The sequence below is a fragment of the Oncorhynchus mykiss genome, chromosome 24 (genome assembly GCF_013265735.2).
Source record: "Oncorhynchus mykiss isolate Arlee chromosome 24, USDA_OmykA_1.1, whole genome shotgun sequence".
Lineage (NCBI taxonomy): Eukaryota > Metazoa > Chordata > Actinopteri > Salmoniformes > Salmonidae > Oncorhynchus > Oncorhynchus mykiss.
Window position 1 is genome coordinate 21,856,077 of NC_048588.1, and position 24,634 is coordinate 21,880,710.

General features: G+C 43.0%; 2 protein-coding genes across 2 annotated transcripts; both read left to right on the forward strand.

The window, feature by feature from the left end:
• Window positions 1-3,955: 3,955 nt before the first annotated feature.
• Window positions 3,956-8,525, forward strand: lbhl (LBH regulator of WNT signaling pathway, like). Its single transcript, XM_021582801.2, has 4 exons — window positions 3,956-4,281; window positions 7,116-7,200; window positions 7,411-7,705; window positions 7,876-8,525. Exons 1-4 carry the CDS (start codon window positions 4,016-4,018, stop codon window positions 7,944-7,946), a joined length of 717 nt encoding a protein of 238 aa, XP_021438476.1. The 5' UTR covers window positions 3,956-4,015; the 3' UTR covers window positions 7,947-8,525.
• An 8,104-nt stretch (window positions 8,526-16,629) lies between these two features.
• LOC110504024 (C5a anaphylatoxin chemotactic receptor 1-like) lies at window positions 16,630-22,642 on the forward strand. Its single transcript, XM_021582802.2, has 2 exons — window positions 16,630-17,229; window positions 20,938-22,642. Exons 1-2 carry the CDS (start codon window positions 16,984-16,986, stop codon window positions 22,003-22,005), a joined length of 1,314 nt encoding a protein of 437 aa, XP_021438477.1. The 5' UTR covers window positions 16,630-16,983; the 3' UTR covers window positions 22,006-22,642.
• The last annotated feature ends 1,992 nt before the right edge of the window (window positions 22,643-24,634 follow it).

A 24,634-nucleotide genomic window follows, 5' to 3' on the forward strand; every position in this document is an offset into this window, starting at 1 on the left:
TGCGAGCAAGGAGGCCTACAAACCTGACTCAGTTACACCAGCTCTGTCAGGAGGAATGGGCCAAAATTCACCCAACTTATTATGGGAAGCTTGTGGAAGGCCACGCAAAATGTTTGACCCAATTTAAACAATTTCAAGGCTATGCTACCAAATACTAATTGAGTGTAGGTAAACGTCTGACCCACTGTGAATGTGATGAAAGAAATAAAAGCTGAAATAAATAATGCTCTCTACTATTATTCTGACATTTCACATTCTTAAAATAAAGTGGTGATCCTAACTGACCTAAAACATGGAATTCTTACTTGGATTAAATGTCAGGAATTGCAAAAAAACTGAGTTTAAATGTATTTGGCTAAGGTGTATGTAAACTTCTGACTTCAACTGTACATATGAGATGAGTAATGCAACATATGTAAATGTTATTAAAGTGACTTGTAATGATTTCAAGTCTATGTATATAGTGCAGCAGCCTCTAATGTGCTAGTGATGGCTATTTTACGGTCTGATGGCCTTGAGATAGAAGCTGTTTGACCTCGCCTTCTGGATGACATCGGGGTGAACAGGCAGTGGTTTGGGTGGTTGTTTTCCATGTTGATCTTTTTGGCCTTCCTGTGACATCGGGTGCTGTAGGTGTCCTGGAGGGCAGGTTGTTTGCCCCCGGTGATGCATTGGTCCGACCGCACCACCCTCTGGAGAGCTCTGTGGTTGCGGGTGGTGCAGTTGCCGTGATGCAGCCCGACAGGATGCTCTCAATTTTGTATCTGTTAAAGTTTGAGGGTTTTAGGTGCCTCCTGAGGTTGAAGAGATCCTGGTTTGATCTCAGGCTGTGTCGCAGTCGGCCACGACCGGGAGACCCATGAGACAGCGTACAATTGGCCCAGCGTCGTCCGGGTTAGGGGAGGGTTTGGCCGGCCTTGTTGTCTTTGTCCCATCGCGCTCTAGCGACTCCTTTGGTGGGCCAAGCGCAGTGCACGCCGACACGGCCGCCATATGTGTGAAATGTCCTCTGACACAGTGGTGCGGCTGGCTTCCGGGTTAAGCGAGCATTGTGTCAAGAAGCAATGCGGCTTGGCGGGGTCGTGTTTTGTAAGACGCACGGCTCTCGACCTTTGCCTCTCCCGAGTCTGTACGGGAGTTGCAGCGATGAGACTGTAGATTGTAACTACCAATTGGATATCACGAAAAAGGTGTAAAAAAGTTATACTTCTGAGGTGGCCGGTGGAGAAAGCCTGTTTTAGGGTCAGATGGCCCAGGGTAAAGCTCTATTTAGGGCGATACTCTTCCCCGCCATTAGCTGCAATTTGGTCACCTCTTCCGGGAAGGTCCATGCCCATGACTTTGATGACAATAATATACAATTAACATGAGGCAGCCAAGACTGGCATATGTTATCTATTTAGAAAAAATGGTTACACTTTTCATGCGTAAACAGACACACAACTAAATAGGTACATAACACTTACCATGTCTTGAGGCCTTAGACCTTTTGTCACGTTCTGACCTTTATTTCCTTTGTTTTGTCTTTATTTAGTATGGTCAGGGCATGAGTTGGGGTGGGCAGTCTATGTTTTTGTTTCTATGTTTGGTTTCTGTTTCAGACTAGAATGGTCTCAATCAGAGGCAGGTGTCGTTAGTTGTCTCTGATTGAGAATCATAATTAGGTGGCCTGGGTTTCACTGATGGCTTGTGGTTGTTTGTTTCCTGTGTCAGTGTTTGTGCCACACGGGAACGTTTCGGTTCGTTTATATTCACTTTATTGATTTTGTATTTCATAGTGTTCAGTCTTTTCTATTAAAACATGGACACTTACCACGCTGCGTATTGGTCCGATCCTTGCTACACCTCTTCAGACGAAGAGGAGGAAATCTACCGTTACACCTTTTATGTCCGGTCTTTGGTGAATTATGTTTCCTTTGCTGTCCCTCTCTATCCATTGCACAGGGGCAAGGCCAGTGGCAGGAGCAGGTGATTGTCTCTTTGCAGCTCGCTCCTTCTGATCCTAAAGTATTTATTAAACTCAAACACAGAATGGGAATCTGTCTGTGATTAAAATTACAACACAACAACATTGTGGTATGTACCCACAATTCAACTGCCCTAAAAATACACTGGGGAAATGTGAAGAAATATCACTTACAGCGAGCTACATGTTGAAATTGTAATGCTGTTTTCATGTTGAAATTGTAAAGCAGTGTTCTCGAAGTGCCTCCTCAAATTTCACCTCTGCCTCATCCTGCTCTTTGCTCAAGCTCAGTTCTCTATTTGTTTGAACATAAACAATAGTGCATGTTAACGTAAGAAAAACAAGTACCAAAATGTGTGATCATATACTGTGAGACACAATTACAAATTCTTATTTTCAATGACGGCCTAGGAACAGTGGTTTAACTGCCTTGTTAAGGGGCAGAATGACAGATATCTTTTTTTTCAGCTCGGGGATTTGATCTTCCAACCTCCCGGTAACTAGTCCAACGCTCTAACCACTAGGCTACTCTGCCACCCAAATTATATGCACTGTGTATGTATATTCTTTCCAGTGCGTCCGGAAAGTATTCAGACCCCTTAAATATTTCCACATTTTGTTACGTTACAGCCTTATTCTAAAATGTATTTAAAAAAATGTTTCCTCATCAATCTACAAATTATACCCCATCATGACAAAGCCAAAACAGGTTTTTAGACATCAATCTCAGAGGATGGGACAATTTGCTTTGTCCTCTAGTTGTAAAATGAGTATAGCAGGTGTCTACAAAGGGGTGAGGAACACATTGATGCAGACAGGTGGCGCTAGTGTGTTCTGACCCTAATAAACCGGTCAACATTAGGACATGGCAGGTCCTCTCCACTATGGTGACTGTGTAGATATCACATAGACGGTACAGAAAATCATCTTTGTAGATACCATTCTGACCGCATAACCTCATGGCTCATGATCTCTCGTGTCATATCTCAACACATCTGTGTCAGAGGCTTGACATCATCATTTTGATTGTGACCATCGGGAGGGGTTACATCAGAGAAATTGGGATTGCTATAGATGCAATCCCTGGGGAACCAGTTCATATGAGTCATACCAAACTGTCAGTACTTATTGTGACATCGACATACACAGCTGAGCTCTTCTTGTCTCTAATTACTCTGTATTTTGTCATCTTTCATGTTATGTGTGGACCCCAGGAAGAGTGCTACTGCTTTTGCAACAGCTAATGGGGATCCTAATAAAATAACAGAACCATTGACGTGAATAAGATGAGGTCCTATAGATCACAGAGATAAATCAATCATGGAACAAGGTTAATACTATTAAGCGTTAACATATCAATCAGTGGCTTCGGCACAGGTGCATGAGTGGAAAATCAATCAGTGAGGCCATTAAACAGGTTGACTGGCAGTGGCCGGTCGTCTCTCTGCTTGAACCACAGGATGTGTACTATGGGGATTACAGTGACTGATGCTGCGTTTGAGTGGACATAGCTTCCCTGCTGCCTGCTGCTATATATATCTCCACCACACCCCTGAGACTTTGATCCCAAGGCTAATTCCCTTGAATTGTCCAAATCCACTCTGACGAGAGTGACAGCACACACCAGGAGAGAGAGACAGAGAAATAGAGAGAGAGAAAGCTGGTGGGGGCATAGCCTGCTTAGTCTTGACTGAAGGCGTGAAACGTCTCCTCGGCAGACTGCGCGTGAGCAGCTGCACACTTACAGAGCCAACGTAACAGTGCACCCCGCTGGATGGTGTGCATGTTTCATGTTCCACAGATTTCCTGCACTGTGTGTCCACTTGGCAGAGGGACAGGCTGATGTCACCCACCCAACCTCCATAATCAAATGAGACGCTAATCCCACAATCCCACTTCTGCAAAGCCCTACCCGTAGAGAGAGGGGGGAGAGAGAAAAAGAGAGGTAGAGGGGGAGGGAGAGAGAGAGACAGAGAGGGGGAAGCTGGTAGACAGAGAAGCCCAGAGGCTGTGGACTAGTGGACCACGTTTATTTTTTATGTCAGTCCCATGTTGACCCACAGAAGGAGCGACCTTACAGATCACAGTCTCCACCCTCAGAACCCCTCCCACGTGGACCCCGCCACAGCCCATCCAGGCGTCACCCTGGAGACCAGCTGCTCCCCTGAGGGGCCAGCGGAGGGAGAGTGCTGTAGGAGCTGCACCCCTCCGTCTGCACCCCCTCCTCGGCCCCCTATGCCCACCATGGGAGTGACCACCTTGGAAGGCGTGGAGGTCTGCCAGGATGGGGAGGACTTCTGCCTGACCACAGAAGGGTAAGACTCCTCTCTGATTGTGTGTGTGGATCACACAGGTGTGCAGTGATGCTCTAGTTACAATTGATAATGACTGTTATGGAGATGTTGACCTGTGTCAGGACCTCATAGTAGAGTGTAGAAATTATACTAAGAAAGCACCAGTGGCAAAGTGTAAAGAAAGTGTGGGTTTGGGGAAATAGAGAGTCAAATTGGTGTATGGGTGAGTGAATCAGTGGTGGAGCTGAACATATTTGTGTTATCTGTGGTCTGTCATCAGTTTACACATTGTGATTTGTCCCCGTTTCCTGCCCACAATCCTCCTGCGCTACCATGAAGTGAGTGACCATGTTAGCTTCTTACTGACAGGCTGGCAGAGGAATGTTCAGGAGCGAGGGAAGAGATTACATCTAGGCTTAGCCAGCTGAACATTTTCCATCACAGATGACACACAAACAGTTTATCCATGCACATAGCACAGTTACTGTGTCAATAACATATGATAAAATAAATTGGGTCAAAAACATGCTATTTTTTAAGCTGAAACAAATTTCACAGAAAACTGGACATGAATGTAAAAGTGGTTTACACAGTTGTTCTGCTGCTTTGAGACTCTTACAGCCCAGCCTCATTAAAACGAAAGGCATGTCAACAGGAGTGAGTGATGGCCACTGTGACAGAAGGCCATAATACCAGACTTTCACTTGGAGGAGCGGTGAGAATGGAGAGACAGAACTTCAGTTCCTCTTAATCCTCGTGGGGCTTTTCTGGAAAACATAAACAGATTTAAAGTGGAAATAACTCAGGCTCACGCAGTGGAAATAATTCCGGCTCATACAGTGGAAATAATTCCGGCTCATACAGTGGAAATAATTCCGGCTCATACAGTGAATGGGAAACTACGTTTCTCCGTTTTAGCATGGAGGCTTGGCTTTGGACGCAGCGATATGATGACCACATTCTGCCAATACATCACATAATGAAAAACAAAAAGATGGACAAGGACATGTTAAATTTTTATATGATAAAATCCATAAGCAATCTAATCTGAAGCTCAGTGCTAAATGTGTGTGTTTGTGTGTGTGTTCGCGCACATGCATGACTGTGTGGGTTGAGGGGCCATGTGAACATGGTGATTAGGCTCACCACAACTGGGATTCACTCTGCTACCTCACAGACCAGTCCCAGCCAATCAGCTATAGCACTGACCCCTCTGACCAATGAAGGGCCTGTTTCAAAGTGATGTGGGACACGCAATGTGGCCTGCATTCATGGGCATGAGGGACTAGAGAGAATTATCAGGCAATATCAGGCAGTGATGCAACCAGTCAGGATGCTCTCGATGGTGCAGCTTTAGAACCTTTTGAGGATCTGAGTACCCATGCCAAATCTTTTCAGGGGGAATAGGTTTTGTCGTGCCCTCTTCACGACTGTCTTGGTGTGCTTGGACCATGTTAGTTTGTTGGTGATGTGGACACCAAGGAACTTGAAGCTCTCAACCTGCTCCACTACAGCCCCGTCGATTTCCTGTAGTCCACGATCATCTCCTTTGTCTTGAACACTTAGAGGGAGAGGTTGTTGTCCTGGCACCACACGGTCAGGTCTCTGACCTCCTCCCTGTAGGCTGTCTCATCGTATTCGGTGATCAGTCCTACCACTGTGTCATTGGCAAACTTAATGATGGTGTTGGAGTTGTGCCTGGCTGTGCAGTCATGAGTGAACAGGGAGTACAGGAGGGAACTGATCACGCACCCCTGAGGGGCCCCTGTGTTGAGGATCAGCATGGCTGATGTGTTGTTACCTACCCTTACCACCTGGGGGCAGCCCATCAGGAAGTCCAGGATCCAGTTGCAGAGGGAGGTGTTTAGTCCCAGGGTCCTTGGCATATTTATTAGCTTTGAGGGAATTATGGTGTTGAATGCTAAGCTGTAGTCAATGAATAGCATTTTCACATAGGTGTTAATTTTGCCCAGGTGGAAAAGGGCGCTGTGGAGTGCAATAGAGATTGCATCATCTGTGGATTTGTTAGGGTGGTATGCAAATTGGAGTGTGTCTAGGTCAGCACATGCTCGCAGTACACGTCCTGGTAATCCGTCTGGCCCTGCGGCCTTGTGAATGTTGACCTGTTTAAAGGTCTTACATTGGCTGTGGAGAGCGTGATCACACAGTCATTTGGAACAGCTGGTGCTCTCATGCATGTTTCAATCTTATTTGCCTCGAATCCGTGTAGTACTACACAGCCAGTGTAGTACGATTCGATCTTAGTCCTGTATTGACACTTTGCCTGTTTGATGGTTCGTGGGAGGGCATAGCAGGATTTCTTATAAGCTTCCGGGTTAGAGTCTCGCTCTTTGAAAGCGGCAGCTCTAGCCTTTATCTCAGTGTGGATGTTGCCTGTAATCCATGGATTCTGGTTGGGGTTGTCCCCAGGTCACTCTGGGGACAACGTCATCGATGCACTTATTGATGAAGCCAATGATTGACGTGGTGTACTGCTCAATGCCATAGGAAGAATCCCGGAACATATTCCAATCTAGGGTCTACTCTGGTGCCAGGATTGCCAGCGCTAACAAGGGTTACATCAATACCACCTGATCCAAGGTTTTGTGTAGCTCAATAGCATGTATTCCTTCTGAGACACTTGTGCATGCAGAATTGTGTATGTGTACAGTGTAGTATGAGTAAGATGTGTATTTTTGTTTCTGTCTACTAAGCCATGTAAAGTGTTGCATCAATGCTGAGTGTGAATGTGTTTCTGTCTAAGTGTACTGCGTTCCAGTAGTTCATCCCAGTGGCTTTGCACAGTATATACTTTGTGTGTGATATCAGTTAGCAGAACTATCTTTTACACACAGAGGTATGGAGGCGCTTGGTGCCCAGGAGTCATCGATGGGCGAGATGTCACCGCAGAGGAATAATGAGAACAGGTTACCTTTCCAGGTACATATCCACCCAACCTCTGCATCTATGTTCAATATCACATATGTTTCTCGTTACAAATACCATTAATAAATGGCATGCTAATCAATAGATTATGATGGGTCTTCTAATAAGGTTTATAATACAGGTGTCTATACTAGTGAATTAATGTCACCATCCATGTCAGCCTACATTCAATCACCCACCTGTGGACCCTCCCTCTGCCTCCAGATCTTCCCAGAACCAGTGGAGGTGTCTCTGAGTCCAGAAGGCTCTCCCAATCATCTGCAGCAGTTCAGTCCCTCAGAGAAGGAGCGGCTTCCCTCCATCATGGTGGAGCCCACGGACATGAGCGAAGTGGAGAGTGGCGAGTTACGGTGGCCCCCGGAAGACATGGAATTCTGTTCTGAGGAGGATGATCTGTTCCTGGAGCAGTGTATCCCCCCAGCCAACATTGCAGACTGGGGAGAGGAGGAGGAAGAGAAGTCTGTTGTCATCAACCACCAGCAGAACACATCACTCATTGGTATGTTGTGTGTACCTCTGTATCTCTCTCTATAAATGCGTGTTCTCTTTCTCTTTTCAGACTCTCTTACTTTAATCCATGCTTCTTTGCTTGCGTAGATGAAAGACCAATAGGATCATCAGTCATTCTTTCTAACTCTCTGACAATGTATTATTATGTCTGTCTTACAGACCTCCAGTCAGATGCGTTCAGGGATGAAACACCTATTCTACCACCTAGCAGCTCACCTACCCTGAACTGAGTCACCAACCTCACCCCTAAACCCCTGCTATCTTCCCGAGGAAACCACTCACAGACCATGGGTCACTGGTCAATAGGAAACAGATTCCTGGACAGAATGGTACCACAGTTCAAATATTGTCCAACAATGAAAGGAGATAACTTATTTACATAACGTTGAAGATTAAGTTAGGCAGTAGTGTAATGTTCTATGCAAAATGTCATCAATAAAACCAAGGACAACTCTGAGAGAGAAGGGTTATCTGAAGGAGTTGTGTGAAGAAGAAAATCTAACACTATCTAGCAAGAGTGCTTATTTTAAGAAAAGTACTAACACTCATCTGTGGAAAGAAGGAAATAACACTTTGCTGACATTTGTCATTTTTTCATGAAGTCAATACTTCATTTATTATTTTCCCTTATTTCCAAGGGCCCAACAGTGGTTTTGGAGTACATTGTAGTCCATACTAGAGTTAGTAATTGTATAATGTTTACATATGTTTATTGCATTGTTTAAATTATGGGATTGCCAAGGGATATGTAGTAGTGGTCGACCGATTATGATTTTTCAATACCGATACCAATTATCAAAGGACCAAAAAAGCCGATACCGATTAATCGGCCAATTTTTTTAACATTCGTAATAATGACAATTACAACAATACTGAATGAACACTTATTTTAACTTAATATAATACATCAATAAAAGCAATTTAGCCTCAAGTAAATAATGAAACATGTTCAATTTGGTTTAAATAATGCAAAAACAAAGTGTTGGAGAAGAAAGTAAAAGTGCAATATGTGCTATGTAAGAAAGCTAACATTTAAGTACCTTGCTCAGAACATGATAACATATGAAAGCTGGTGGTTCCTTTTAACATGGGTCTTCAATATTCCCAGGTAAGAAGTTTTAGGTTGTAGTTATTATAGGAATTATAGGGCTATTTCCCTCTATACCATTTGTATTTCATTAACCTTTGACTATTGGATGTTCTTATAGGCACTTTAGTATTGCCAGTGTAACAGTATAGCTTCCGTCCCTCTCCTCGCTCCTCCCTGGGCTCGAACCAGGAACACAACGACAACAGCCACCATCGAAGCAGCATTACTCATGCAGAGCAAGGGGAACAACTACTAGAAGGCTCAGAGCGAGTGAAGTTTGAAACGCTATTACCGCGTGCTAACTAGCCAGCCATTTCACTTCAGTTACAACAGCCTCATCTCTGGAGTTGATAGGCTTGAAGTCATAAACAGCGCAATGCTTGACGCACAACGAAGAGCTGCTGGCAAAACGCACGAAAGTGCTGTTTGAATGAATGTTTACGTGCCTGCTACTGCCTACCACCGCTCAGTCAGATACTTAGATACTTGTATGCTCAGTCAGATTATATGCAACGCAGGACACGCTAGATAATATCTAGTAATATCATCAACCATGTGTTGACTAGTGATTATGATTGATTGTTTTTTTATAAGATAAGTTTAATGCTAGCTAGCAACTTACCTTGGTTTACTGCATTCGCGTAACCGGCAGTCACCTTGTGGAATGTAACGAGAGAGAGGCAGGTCGTTATAGCGCTGGACTAGTTGGTTGCAAGATTGGATCACCCGAGCTGACAAGGTGAAAATCTGTCCTTCTGCCCCTGAACAAGGCAGTTAACCCACTGTTCCTAGGCCGTCATTGAAAATAAGAATGTGTTCTTAATTGACTTGCCTAGTTAAATAAAGGCAATCGGTCGACCTCTAATATGTAGCCTGGTACGCCACCCCACGTGGTCCAAAGAGTTGCCAGCCAGGTTAGGGGATATGGCACTCCACCCATAAGGGGTGGACATACCAACCTGGCTGTGGGCTTTCCCACAAGCGATAGATTTATCAGTGTTGGCCTAAACCAAGAATGGGCAACTCCAGTCCTCAGGGGCCTGATTGGTGTCACAATTTTGGGCCAGCCCCAGCTAGCACATGTGACTCCAATAATTAACTAATCAATTAATTAATTATGTTCTTCAGTTTAGAATGAAATTAGTTTAATCGGCTGTGTTTGCGAGGTATGGGGATAAAGTGTGACACCACTCCAGGCACCGAGGACTGGAGTTACCCATCCCTGGCCTAAACCTTTCAAACTAAACTCTGGACCTCAAAGCCAGTTCCACTGCTTTTTAAAAATTGTTCCCCTCTAATCACTGGCTGATTTAGACCTGGAACACCAGGTGGGTTCAATTAATTATCAGGTAGAATAGAAAACCAGCAGGCTCCAGACCTCATAGGGTAAGAGTTGACCCATATACCCATATACCAGGGTTTCCAAAATTCAGTCCTGGGCACCCCCCTGGTGCACGTTTTGGAATTTGCCCTAGCACTACACACAGTGGTGGAAAAAGTACCCAAATGTCATACTTGAGTAAAAGTGAAGATTCCTTAATAGAAAATTACTAAAGTAAAAGTGAAAGTCATCCAGTAAAATTTTACTTGAGTAAAAGTCTAAAAGTATTTGGTTTTAAATGTACTTAAGTATCAAAAGTAAATGTAATTGCTAAAATATACTTGAGTATTAAAAGTAAAAGTATAAATAATTTCAAAGGGCTTATATTAAAGCAAACCAGATGCACCATTTTCTTTTTTTTCCCTTTTTTTTTCTCTTTTTTTTTTACAGATAGCAAGAGGCACACTTCAATACTCAGACATAATTTACAAACAAAGCATTTGTGTTTAGTGAGTCCAACAGATCAGAGGCAATAGGGATGACCGGGGATGTTCTCTTGATAAGTGCATGAATTTGACAATTTTCCTGTCCTGCTAGCCATTCAAAATATACTTTTGGGTGTCAGGGAAAATGTATGGAGTAAAAAGTACATTATTTTCTTCAGGAATGTAGTGAAGTAAAAGCAAAAGTATAAATAGTAAAGTAAAGTACTGATACCCCAAAAAACTACTTAGGTAAAATACTTTAAAGTACTACTTAAGTACTTTACACCACTGACTACACAGCTGATTCAAATAATCAAAGCTTTATAATGAGTTGGTTATTTGAATCAGCTTTGTACTGCTAGGGAAAAAACCAAAACGTGCACCCGGGGCGGACCGAGTTAGGAAAACCTGGGCCTAGACCACACTTTTATGGGCACCTGATAGTGGTTGCTAGATCTGCACTATTGTCTAGGATTGATGTGCATTCCCGGTAATACACTTCTGCCCATCCGTGGACCAACTTGTGCATAAAGCATCCACCATTCAGGCTGTAAAGGCATCATTTTCCTACTTAACCAACTTTAATGGCAAGCTGGAAAACTATGCTTTGGCTGAACGCGGTGTGCAACATTCTAAGTTGTCCAAAAATGGTTATGGAATTGTTTTCTTTATTTAGACAGTACACATATTTTTCAGGGCGGCTAACCATTAAAGCTAGTTGGTTGCTTAGGCTAGGGCACCCACAAGAGTAAACACATGCAAACCTTGAAAGTACTTGTTGATATCAAAAGGGAACAACACAGTTATTGTGTCTGCATTTTGGCAGTTTAATATGGAGATACAGCTATATATAAAACATATGTGCAGTACAGGTGCTGTCATCATTCTCAACATGTGTGTATAGCTTTGGCCTCCCAACAAATTGTAAATATGAACAATGTCAATTTTTTTTTATGTAACAGTACTGTAATAAGCATAAGGACTAACAATAAAGTTGTGAAATTCAGATTTAGTAGTGTAGTTAGACAAGGATTCTGTAAGGCTTGCTGTGTAAATTAACAATGATGACACTAACAGCTGCTAACATTAGCAATGTAGCTCAGGGGAAACACCTTTTTGAAAAAAATATGATAAGCTATGCACAAAATATATACAGTACATCACGACTCAAATGTTTGTGAAAAGTAGGATAGTTTCTACCTGATTAGAAGTAGGCCTGGGCTACAATATACATTGCATTCGGAAAGTATTTAGATCTTTTCACTTTTTCCATATTTTGTTATGTTATAGCCTTATTTGAAAATGTATGAAAAAAAATCCCCTCAATACACACAACATCCCAGACTGACAAAGCAAAAGTTTCAGACCCCTTTACTCAAGACTTTATTGAAGCACCTTTGGCAGCGATTACAGCCTCGACACTTCTTGGGTATGATGCTACAAGCTTGGCACACCTGTATTTGGGAAGATTCTCCCATTCTTCTCTGCAGATCCTCTCAAGATCTGCCAGGTTGAATGGGGAGCGTCGCTGCACAACTATTTTCAGGTCTCTCCAGAGATGTCGATCAAGTTCAAGTCCGGGCTCTGGCTGGGCCACTCAAGGACATTCAGATACTTGTTCCGAAGACCCTCTTGCGTTGGCTGTGTATTGGCTGTGTATTGTCATGTCTTTGGGTATGCCGGATTAAGTGATATGACATGCTATTCTATAAAATAATTTCTCTGTAATTAATATTACCTGATTAAGCTAAACAGGATAATGTAATTAACTAGAAATTCGGGGCACCACAAAATAATGTTTATAGAGCTGTTATCTTCCAAATAAACTCTTAAAGACCTGGTAATCTTTTACCTCAATAGCAGTCAATATTTAATCGTCACTTTATTTAGTCTCATCTGAAAGTTGTAAATTCTTGGTTATCTTCACGAACCCTGGCTAACAAGTTGAATCAGCAATACAAAATTGGGTTTAATTATGTATTTACTAAATACCCAAATAATCACACAGAATTATATATACACAGAATGTGTCATACATTGATTACAAATTATGTCATAAAGGAAAACATCCCTAGCGGACAGAACAGATACGACGGCTGGTTACACAAAGAGAGTGGGTTGTGTTTGAGTGAAAGAGTGGGAAGACTGAGGAGCAAAAAAGGTTTTGTGTCTCTATCGGGCCGTAGGCAGCTATGCTATCGTAAATACAGTATCTTATGCATTCTAAATAACCGCCCATTTGAAAAAGGAGAATGCAAAAACATATTTATTCTGAGCTGCACTTCGGTAGATTGTTCGTAGATGGGAGTCCGGGTGGACCAGCATGGATCTCTGGTCCTCTGAAGACTGTCTAGTGGTGAACTGGAGTGTGGTAGAATGGATACTCTGTCCGTCCTCTCCTAGCCCACGTTTAGCAGACGGAGGGGGTCTTCAACAGTCAATAGTAACAAAGGGATCTTCAATAGTCACATCGGTAGAGTAGAGAGAGGAAAAAGGGGAAAGGTATTTATGAGGGTCATAAACCTTCCCTCTAAAGCCAACTTCATGACAGTACTTAGAGTCGTTGTCCTGTTGGAAGGTGAACATTCGCCCCAGTCTGAGGTCCTGAGCGCTCTGGAACAGGTTTTCATCAAGGATCTCTCTGTACTTTACACCGTTCATCTTTTCTCAATTCTGACTAGTCTCCCAGTCCCTGCAGCTGAAAAACATCCCATACCCTTCCCCAGATCTGTGCCTCGACACAATCCTGTCTCGGAGCTCTATGGACAATTCCTTCGACCTCATGGCTTGGTTTTTGCTCTGACATGCACTGTTAACTGTGAGACCTTATATAGACGGGTGTGTGCCTTTCCAAATCATGTCCAATCAATTGAATATACCACAGGTGGATTCTAATCAAGTTGAAGAAACATCTCAAGGATGATCAATGGAAACAGGATGCACCTGAGCTCAATTTCGAGTCTCATAGCAAAGTGTCTGAATACTTATGTAAGTAAGTTTTATATGTTTTATACATTTGCAAGAAATTCTAAAAATGGTTTGTCATTATGGGCTATTGTGTGTAGATTGATGAGGAAAATGTATTTAATTTATTTTAGAATAAGGCTGTAACGTAACAAAATGTGGAAGTGAAGGGGTCTGAATACTTTCCGAATGCACTGTAAGGGGATTAATACAGTTGTATCCAGCAACTGGTGTTTTACTCGGGTGAAGCCCATGGGAAATGAAGAAGAAAAGTTTAAGTACACTGGGGTAGAGGAAGAAAAACAAACATAAAAGGCTGTAAACTGCTGTTACACCATGCTGACATTATTCAAATTATATTAAACGGTACCTTTCACGTCAGAGTTTATATTTTAAGCCCATAGAAACGGTAACAAATTTGGAGGCACTGCTGAGATTTATTTTTATGTGAGCACCGGCCCATATTCCTTGAACGGACAACGAGTGAGAGACATTGGGAGAGTAGCCAGCTAGCTAACGTTACCGGGCTAACCACCCAACCAATTTTAGCTATCTTGCCATTGCCTGCATGGTCGTTGTTGCCAAGTGAGTAGGACAATATGAGTCAAGAGAGGGAAACATTGGATGAAATCAAACAGAGTTTTTGGACTTTAACTGAGGACAATTTACGGCACCTGTCTGTATATTGTGGAATAGGAGGTGTAGATGACTCTGAAGTAGAAGAAAGAGCCATTGCGCCACAAACTGATTGAAGGTTACTGTGAGAAGAAGGAAGAAGGCTTCAGCTAAAAGATTAAATCAAAGGAATATCGAACTTGGAGGACGCTGTGAGTCTGCCTACATGTCCTAGTCAGTCGGCGCCAACAACGCAAGTGGACAGCGAACCCAGCGGAGAGACAGGAGCTGCGGCAGGACGAAAAGAGGGAGAGGCTCCTCAGTCCAGCAGAGAGGTGGGCCCAGCTCCAGCAAGGCACACACCACAGAGAGAGAGTGGAGTATGCCCAGTCATAAAGTCTTTAAAATCCATGGACAGATCAGAATCAGAAAGATAAGCTCAGCTTCAGCAGCCTAGAATATCAGATTGAAAATGGACTGAGAAAAGGATACAGTGAATTAGACATCATAGAAGCAGTAATCAGAGCTGTGAGCACAGGGCTTATGATGAGAAGTTATCTGGAGGGAAAAACAGGCATGACACTCTACACACTAAGGCAAATCTTGAGGACACATTATGCAGAGACGGATGCTACTGAACTGTATCACAAGTTGACTAAGGCAACACATGAGCCGGGAGAGTCCGCTTTGGACTTACTAGTCCCAGAAAGTGTTATCAGCCTCAGCTCGTTCCCAATCAGGACTGAAATATGGCACAGAGTTAGTCAAGAGCCATTGTTACTGGATTAACAACGTCAGGGCGGAGATGAGTGCGGCGGAGATGAGGGGGCATCTCCAGAAAATTAACACCAGTGATGAACTGTTGCTTGAGAAAATGCAAATTATCCAGGGAAACCACCCCAGCATAGAGGTCTGTGGAGAAAAGAACCACCCCAGCATAGAGGTCTGTGGAGAAAGGAACCACCCCAGCATAGAGGTCTGTGGAGAAAAGAACCACCCCAGCATAGAGGTCTGTGGAGAAAAGAACCACCCCAGCATAGAGGTCTGTGGAGAAAAGAACCACCCCAGCATAGAGGTCTGTGGAGAAAAGAACCACCCCAGCATAGAGGTATGTGGAGAAAAGAACCACCCCAGCATAGAGGTATGTGGAGAAAAGAACCACCCCAGCATAGAGGTCTGTGGAGAAAAGAACCACCCCAGCATAGAGGTATGTGGAGAAAATAACCACCCCAGCATAGAGGTATGTGGAGAAAAGAACCAACCTCAGCATAGAGGTATGTGGAGAAAAGAACCACCCCAGCATAGAGGTATGTGGAGAAAAGAACCACCCCAGCATAGAGGTATGTGGAGAAAAGAACCAACCCCAGCATAGAGGTATGTGGAGAAAAGAACCACCCCAGCATAGAGGTATGTGGAGAAAAGAACCAACCCCAGCATAGAGGTATGTGGAGAAAAGAACCACCCCAGCATAGAGGTATGTGGAGAAAAGAACCAACCCCAGCATAGAGGTATGTGGAGAAAATAACCACCCCAGCATAGAGGTCTGTGGAGAAAAGAACCACCCCGGCAAAAGCAGTAAAAATGTTGAGAGCACTGAGTCTGAGAGCTCAGATGAGGATTCTTATCCAGTATTCATTAACAAGCCATGTAGGGATGAAGAGAGCAGATAGAGTAGCACACAGCTAGTATCAGATCAAATCAAAATCAAATCAAATCAAATGTATTTATATAGCCCTTCGTACATCAGCTGATATCTCAAAGTGCTGTACAGAAACCCAGCCTAAAACCCCAAACAGCAAGCAATGCAGGTGTAGAAGCACGGTGGCTTGGAAAAACTCCCTAGAAAGGCCAAAACCTAGGAAGAAACCTAGAGAGGAACCAGGCTATGTGGGGTGGCCAGTCCTCTTCTGGCTGTGACGGGTGGAGATTATAACAGAACATGGCCAAGATGTTCAAATGTTCATAAATGACCAGCATGGTCCAATAATAATAAGGCAGAACAGTTGAAACTGGAGCAGCAGCACGACCAGGTGGACTGGGGACAGCAAGGAGTCATCATGTCAGGTAGTCCTGAGGCATGGTCCTAGGGCTCAGGTCCTCCGAGAGAGAGAAAGAAATAGAGAAAGAGAGAATTAGAGAGAGCACACTTAAATTCCCACAGGACACCGAATAGTACAGGAGAAGTACTCCAGATATAACAAACTGACCCTAGCCCCCTGACACATAAACTACTGCAGCATAAATACTGGAGGCTGAGACAGGAGGGGTCAGGAGACACTGTGGCCCCATCCGAGGACACCCCCGGACAGGGCCAAACAGGAAGGATATAACCCTGCCCACTTTGCCAAAGCACAGCCCCCACACCACTAGAGGAATATCTTCAACCACCAACTTACCATCCTGAGACAAGGCTGAGTATAGCCCACAAAGATCTCCGCCACGGCACAACCCAAGGGGGGGGGGGCACCAACAATCAGATAATAGTGAGGAACAGGGTCAAACTTCACTGTGAAGGAGTGCCAGCCTGTCCTCAGGGAGACCCCAGAAAAGACAATCATAAATATGGAAACAGCTAAGGGCTCAGAGATAAAGTGGACACTAATTCATTGGAGTCACCCATGACCTTGACATCCTAACCTATAACACTTTAGGGCTGCCAAGCTCTTATCAGGATACAAACTAGAGATGCTCAGATTTTTTTAATTTTTAATTCTTACTAATCAGTGTGATAATATTTAGTGGGGGTTGCGTCTTTGCCCACATAGGTAAACTGGGTATGTCTATATAGTTATATGGGTGTTCGTTCAGTTCTCAGGTGTTCTCATGACCAGTACTATGTCATTTGTGTTTGTATCTCTCCCTGTATATTTGGCAATGCGTTGACATTTTTACAATTCCTGATCATAAGGAGGTCAGGTCATGATTGGGTGAGGTGTCTGTGGACAGAAATTGTGCTAAAGAAGAACAGTTCCTATTTTTTCTGGTTGTGTGCGGAGTCATCTACAAGAGGACGTCGATACATAAATCTGAAATCTAAGGTAAAGTACCACCTTAATTGTAACCTTAATTTTACAGTGTTCGGTGATTGATTATCTGATTGAAATTATTTCATTTTAGAGGTATTTTGCACTTGAATGTCATTTAAAATGCTGACTGGTCTTGTATCACTTCATAAAGTGTGCTTGTGTTATTCCTCAATTTCAAATCCTGTTTAACCCTGCTATGACAACTAAGCCATTCCAGCATTAATGAAATGTGGTTATTTACCTTGGTCTTGATATGGACAATTACGGATTGAATAAAAAAAAAACTGTGTGAATAAACAACTAGCAAGTCATCATAATAGTATGTAATGGTAAAAGGGGGGATACCTAGTCAGTTGTACAACTGAAAGCCTTCAACTGAAATGTGTCTTATGCATTTAACCCAACCAAGATCTTGCTTTCAATGCTCTACCAATTATACTATTCCATTCAAAAAAAGATTTCGTCGCATTATTTGAGCTAATTTTTAAAGGGCTGTGGAGAAAGGAACCACCCCAGCATAGAGGTCTGTGGCAAAAGGAATCACCCCAGCATTTTTAAAGGGGAAAGATTTGCTTCAGGAAATTCCTAAATATTTTCAATATTATTCATTTCCATATGGGCTCTATGCCCAGAAATGCCATTATCCAGAGCAAAGGATCCCAAATCCAAACTCTGCTAAGAGTAGATGTTGCAGATAGATTGTAGATATTGCAGATAGATTGTAGATATTGCAGATAGATTGTAGCTTCAATCAATGTAATTGTCTGCATCACTTCCAATCTCCCATATATATATTTGCAAATATACAGTACATGCATATCTCTCCTAAAAATGTGCATTAATTCAAACGAACTGAAGAGAGATCTTATGTAATTTCTTGCCCTCTGACTTCAAATAATGTTTCTCTCAAAACTGATCCTAACCAATGTGTCCGGAGATTTGAGGCTCTATTCAAATCAAATCAAATTTATTTGTCCCATACACATGGTTAGCAGATGTTAATACGAGTGTAGCGAAATGCTTGTGCTTCTAGTTCCGACAATGCAGTAATAACCAATGAGTAATCTAACCTAACAATTCCAAAACTACTACCTTATAGACACAAGTGTAAGGGGATAAAGAATATGTACATAAAGATATATGAATGAGTGATGGTACAGAACGGCATAGGCAAGACGGAGTAGATGGTATCGAGTACAGTATATACATATGAGATGAGTAATGTAGGGTATGTAAACAAAGTGGCATAGTTTAAAGTGGCTAGTGATACATGCATTACATAAAGACGCAGTAGATAATATAGAGTACAGTATATACATATATATTTGAGATTAGTAATGTAGGGTATGTAAACATTATATTAAGTAGCATTGTTTAAAGTGGCTAGTGATTTTTACATCAATTTCCATTATTAAAGTGGCTGGAGTTGAGTCAGTGTGTTGGCAGCAGCCACTCAATGTTAGTGGTGGCTGTTTAACAGTCTGATGGCCTTGAGATAGAAGCTGTTTTTCAGTCTCTCTGTCCCTGCTTTGATGCACCTGTACTGACCTCACCTTCTGGATGATAGCGGGGAGAACAGGCAGTGGTTCGGGTGGTTGTTGTCCTTGATTATCTTTATGGCCTTCCTGTGACATCGGGTGGTGTAGGTGTCCTGGAGGGCAGGTAGTTTGCCCCCGGTGATGCGTTGTGCAGACCTCACTACCCTCTGGAGAGCCTTACGGTTGTGGGCAGAGCAGTTGCCATACCAGGCAGTGATACAGCTCGACAGGAGGCTCTCGATCGATTGTGCATCTGTAGAAGTTGGTGAGTGCTTTTGGTGACAAGCTGAATTTCTTCAGCCTCCTGAGGTTGAAGAGGCGCTGCTGCGCCTTCTTCACGACGCTGTCTGTGTGGGTGGACCAATTCAGTTTGTCCGTGATGTGTATGCCGAGGAACTTAAAACTTACTACCCTCTCCACTACTGTCCCGTCGATGTGGATAGGGGGGGTCCTCCCTCTGCTGTTTCCTGAAGTCCACAATCATCTCCTTTGTTTTGTTGAGGTTGAGTGTGAGGTTGAGTGTGAGGTTATTCAATGCAGAAGTTCAGTGTTACAACTTGATTGAAATTTAAAGGCAATGTTCCCACTTTAGCAGAGACTGCATTCACTGTAAACGCTGCATACAGTATGTCGGCTAAAACAGAAATTACCTTCATTTCTAGCGTGCAAGCTGTTACGCTTCAACGAGACAGATTGAACAGAGCCGTTGGTTACCTCCGTCAGATTACTCTGAAATCCTGAATCAGGAATGAGCCGGGTCAGCTCCACCATAATATCCTTCATGTCCTCATTACATGTGGTGCAACGAGGTGGCCTGTAAAGTGCTCTACTTTTGATAGAATTAAACAAACAATATTGAAATCATCGTGGTTTGTGACGTGGTGAGGTTGGACCAAGGTGCAGAGAAGAGACAAGGAATTAGTGGTTAAGGATAAATATAGTACTTTACTGAGAAATGGTAGCTACCAATGGTAGTGGGGGGGGGGACACTAAGTCTCAAACTCACTCAGGGGACGGACGCACACACGCACGCAAACTCCATCTCCCTTATACACTGAACAACATTTTTTGAGGAGTATTTCTGTCTGCAGTTATTGACTGATTTGCTGGGCCTGGCTCCCCAGTGGGTGGGCCTATGCCCTCCCAGGTCCACCCATGGCTGCACCCCTGCCCAGTCAAGTGTAATCCATGGATTAGGGCCTCGACAACTGTTGAAAGATAATTTAATGTTCATTTCTCTACAATAAGCCACATCCAACGTTATTTTAGAGAATTTGGTAGTACGTCCAACCGGCCTCACAACCGTAGACCATGTGTATGGCGTTGTGTCAGCGAGAGGGTTGCTGATGTCAACTTTGTGAACAGAGGTATGGGCAGGAATAATGAACACAATTGGGGACAATTCCCAGTCATGTGAAATCCATAGATTAGGGACTAATTTATTTATTTCAATAGACTGTATTCCTCATATGAACTATAACTCAATAAAATCAATGAAATGGTTTTAAGATAGGAATGAATTTTGGTTCAAATATGTTTATTTTAATTAGGTTTTGGAATCATAAAGCAACTGAGGGAAAACAACATTTATACTTTGTATATCACTTGAATGATGAAGAATAATGCATTTTTGTCAACTCCGTAAAACATAATCTCGTCTAATGTTGTCTCCGTCAGAATGCTGAAAGACCTGTTTTTACTGGGGATTTTCAATTTAACAATTTTCTATACTTTACAAATAATTGTACTTAACTTTTATTTTTAGAGGTACAAATATGTCTCTTTCAAGGATCACCTCCATCAGTGGCTTGTCAATATTCAGAAAAAATATTTATTCACTGTTCTGCAACATACAGTGCATTCGGAAAGTATTCAGACCCCTTGACTTTTCCCACATTTTGTTACGTTACATCCTTATTCTAAAATGGATTACATATATATTTTTCTCATCAATCTGCACACAATACCCCATAATGACAATGCAAAATCAGGTTGTTGGACAATAAATGTAAAAATGTAATTCCTTTTAAGGTGTCTGACGGAGTTAACATAAGTCCTATGAGAACATATATTTAATAAAAGTTTGAGATTGTCCCGTCTTTCAAGAATACCTGTATTATTGTATTGATACAATGCTATTATAGGAACTATCATACTACTGTCTTTCCCTTCCCCTCAACAGTCATCTCCAAGCATGGATGATTTGGGCTCGATTTTCACTGATGAGGAGTTGCGCCTCCTGAACTTCACTGAATGGGAATTTGTCGAGCTTGAGGACCTTGGTCCTGTGCTGGGGCCCCGTCACCTGTCCGCCCTGGTGTTCTATAGCTTGGTCTTCCTGCTGGGGGTCCCGGGCAACGCTCTTGTGGTGTGGGTGACGGGCTTCCGCATGCCGCGCTCCGTCACCTCTCTGTGGTTCCTCAACCTGGCCCTGGCTGACCTGCTGTGCTGCCTGTCCCTGCCCCTCCTCATGGTGCCCTTGGCCATGGACCAGCACTGGCCCTTTGGCCCCGTGGCCTGCAAGCTGCTCAAGGGACTCATCTACCTGGTCATGTATTGTAGCGTGCTGCTGCTAGTACTTATCAGCCTGGACCGCTGGCTGCTGGTCAGCTTGCCCGTGTGGTGCCAGAACTGGAGGAGGCCACGCAAGGCCGCCTGGGTATGTGTCGGGTTGTGGCTCCTGGCCCTGCTGGGCAGCATCCCCCAGTTTGTCTACGTGAAGGAGGTCCAGCTAAGCACCAGTAAATCAGAGTGCCTGGGATCTCACACTATAGTTAGCGGCTGGACTATCACTACTGTACGCTTCCTGTTGGGTTTTGTGATGCCATTCATCACCATCGTGGCGTGTCATTGGGTTGTGTATAGCAGGGCCGGGCGGGGGTCTGGGGTGGGGTCTGGGAGGGTGAGTGAGGTGCGCTCCAGACGCACCTTGAGGGTCATTTTTGCTGTGTTGCTGAGCTTCTTCCTGTGCTGGGTTCCACTGCACATATTGGATTTCCTGATCCTATTGACCCCCCGGCATTCATCGCACAGCGCCAACATACAGCTGGCCCACACCCTGGCCCTCTGTCTTGCCTACTGTAACAGCTGCCTCAACCCTCTGATCTATGTGTGTCTGGGACGAGGCTTTAAGCAGAGTATTAATCGTTCCCTGCGCAGTATGTTAAACTTCGCCACCGAGGAGCCGCTACCCAGAAAGAGCATGTCCAAGAGCACATCAGAAAGAACCCTGGAGATGAATATAATGTAAAGTTCTGTGTGTGCGTGTGTGTGTGTGTGTGTGTGTGTGTGTGTGTGTGTGTGTGTGTGTGTGTGTGTGTGTGTGTGTGTGTGTGTGTGTGTGTGTGTGTGTGTGTGTGTGTGTGTGTGTGTGTGTGTGTGTAAACCATGAGAACTTGCTGAGTCAGAGTGTTTTGTGACATTAAAAAGTGCTGAGAGACGTGATTCGAATCCAGTGTTGTTTAACAGAACAGGAACTTCTGCCCTCTCTGTAATATATTTCCGCCAGCAATCACACTTGTGCAATTACATTTGGCTTTATCTGTATTTTAGGGCTCTATTCAATCAGATCCGCTTTAGCTGACATCCCCAATAAGGTTGTTTTGGTGGTGTGAGAGGTGGAACTGTGTTAGAGCTGTCACACCAGTGCCATAATTACTGTATATATGTGATAACCTTTGTATGCTTGCAATGCGTAATGATGGAAAAGTACTGGGTAAATGGAGATGTACTGCTTTAGTTCTCAGGCTGAGAATTGTCTGCCCCTGCTGATAGTCACACAAGCTCAAGGCCGAGATAGTAGAGTGAAAAACCACAGTGTAGACATGTTTTTCTCATCTTAGATGCTTTGTATCCAATCCAGTGCAACAATGTTAACTGCTTAGTGATCCCTTCACGCACCAATCCCGTTAACTTCTTGGTGACAGGGGTCAGCATTTTCATGTCCCGGATGAAATGCATACCCAAATTCAACTGCCTGCTACTCATCCCCAGAAGATAAGATATGCATATTATTAGTAGATCTGGATAGAAAACACTGAAGATTCTAAAACTGTTTGAATCATGTCTGTGAGTATAGCAGAACTTATTTAGCAGGCGTAAGTAACCCTGAGGACAAACCATTCAGATTTTTTTTTTCAGGTCACTCTCTTTTCAATGGGATTTCATTGGGAATCCAGATTTCTAAGGGACCTTCTTGCAGTTCCTATCGCGTCCACTGGATGTCACCAGTCTTTAGAAATTGGTTGAGGTTTTTCCTTTGTGTAATGAAGAAGTACGGCAATCTTGAACGAGGGTCACTTGAAGTGTACTGTTAGATAGAGGCGCGTGACCAGAAAGCTAGCTACAGTTTGTTTTCCTCCTGTATTGAACACAGATCATCCCGTCTTCAATTGTATCTATTATTTGCGTAAAAAAATACCTAAAGTTGTATTACAAAAGTAGTTTGAAATGTTTTGGCAAAGTTTACAGGTAACTTTTGAGATATTTTGTAGTCACATTGTGTAAGTTGGAACCGTTGTTTTTCTGGATCAAACGCGCCAAATAAATGGACATTTTGGATATATAATCAACGGAATTAATTGAACAAAAGGACCATTTGTGATGTTTATGGGACATATTGGAGTGCCAACAAAAGAAGCTTGTCAAAGGTAAGGCATGAATTCTAATTTTATTTCTGCGTTTTGTTCGGGTTGGAATATGCTTCTCTCTCTCTGTTTACTATGGTGCTATCCTCAGATAATAACATCGTTTGCTTTCGCCGAAAAAGCCTTTTAGAAATCTGTCATGTTGGCTGGATTCACAAAAAGTGTAGCTTTAATTTGCTATCTTGCTTGTGTGATTTCATGCAAGTTTGATTTTTATAGTAATTTATTTTAATTTGGCGCTCTGCATTTTCTCTGGCTTTTTGGCCAGACGCTACCGTCCCACATATCCCAGAGAGGTTAACGGGATTGATTTGACAACACCCAGTGAAATAGCAGCGTGCCAAATTCAAAAACAGAAATACTCATAATAATAATTCAGAAATCATACAAGTGTTATGCATCAGTTTAAAGATGAACTTCTTGTTAATCCAGCCACAGTGTCAGATTTCAAAAAGCCTTTATGGCGAAAGCAAACCATGCGATTATCTAAGGACAGCGCCCAGCATACCAACACATGAAAATCATATTTCAACACGCCAGGCACGACACAAAAGTCAGAAATAACGATACAAGTCATGCCTTACCTTTGAAGATCTTCTTCTGTTGGCACTCCAATATGTCCATTAAACATCACAAATGGTCCTTTTGTTCGATAAACTCTGTCGTTATATCCCCAAAATTTCCATTTATTTGGTGCTCTTGATTCAGAAAATACACCGGTTCCAACTAGCGCAACATGACTACAAAGTATCTAATAAGTTACCTGTAAACTTGATCCAAACATTTCAAACAACTTTCCTAATACAACTTTTGGTATTTTTAAACGTAAATAATCTATAAAATTTAAGACGGAATAAACCGTGTTCAATAGCGGATAAAATGAAAGTGGAGCAAGCTTTCAGGTCGCGTGCCCCAAACACAACAGTACACTTGGCTCGACTTCCAGAAAGGAAATAGCTACTTCTTCATTTCTCAAAGGAAAAACATCAACCAATTTCTAAAGACTGTTGACCTCTAGTGGAAGCCATAAGATCTGCAACCAGGTCCCTCATAAATCAAGTTCCCCATAGAAAACTAATTGAAAAGAGAGTGACCTCAAAAATAAAATTCCTGGATGGTTTGTCCTCGGGGTTTCGCCTGCCAAATAAGTTATGTTATACTCACATACATAATTTTAACAGTTTTAGAAACGTTAGAGTGTTGTCTATCCAAATCCACCATTATATGCATACC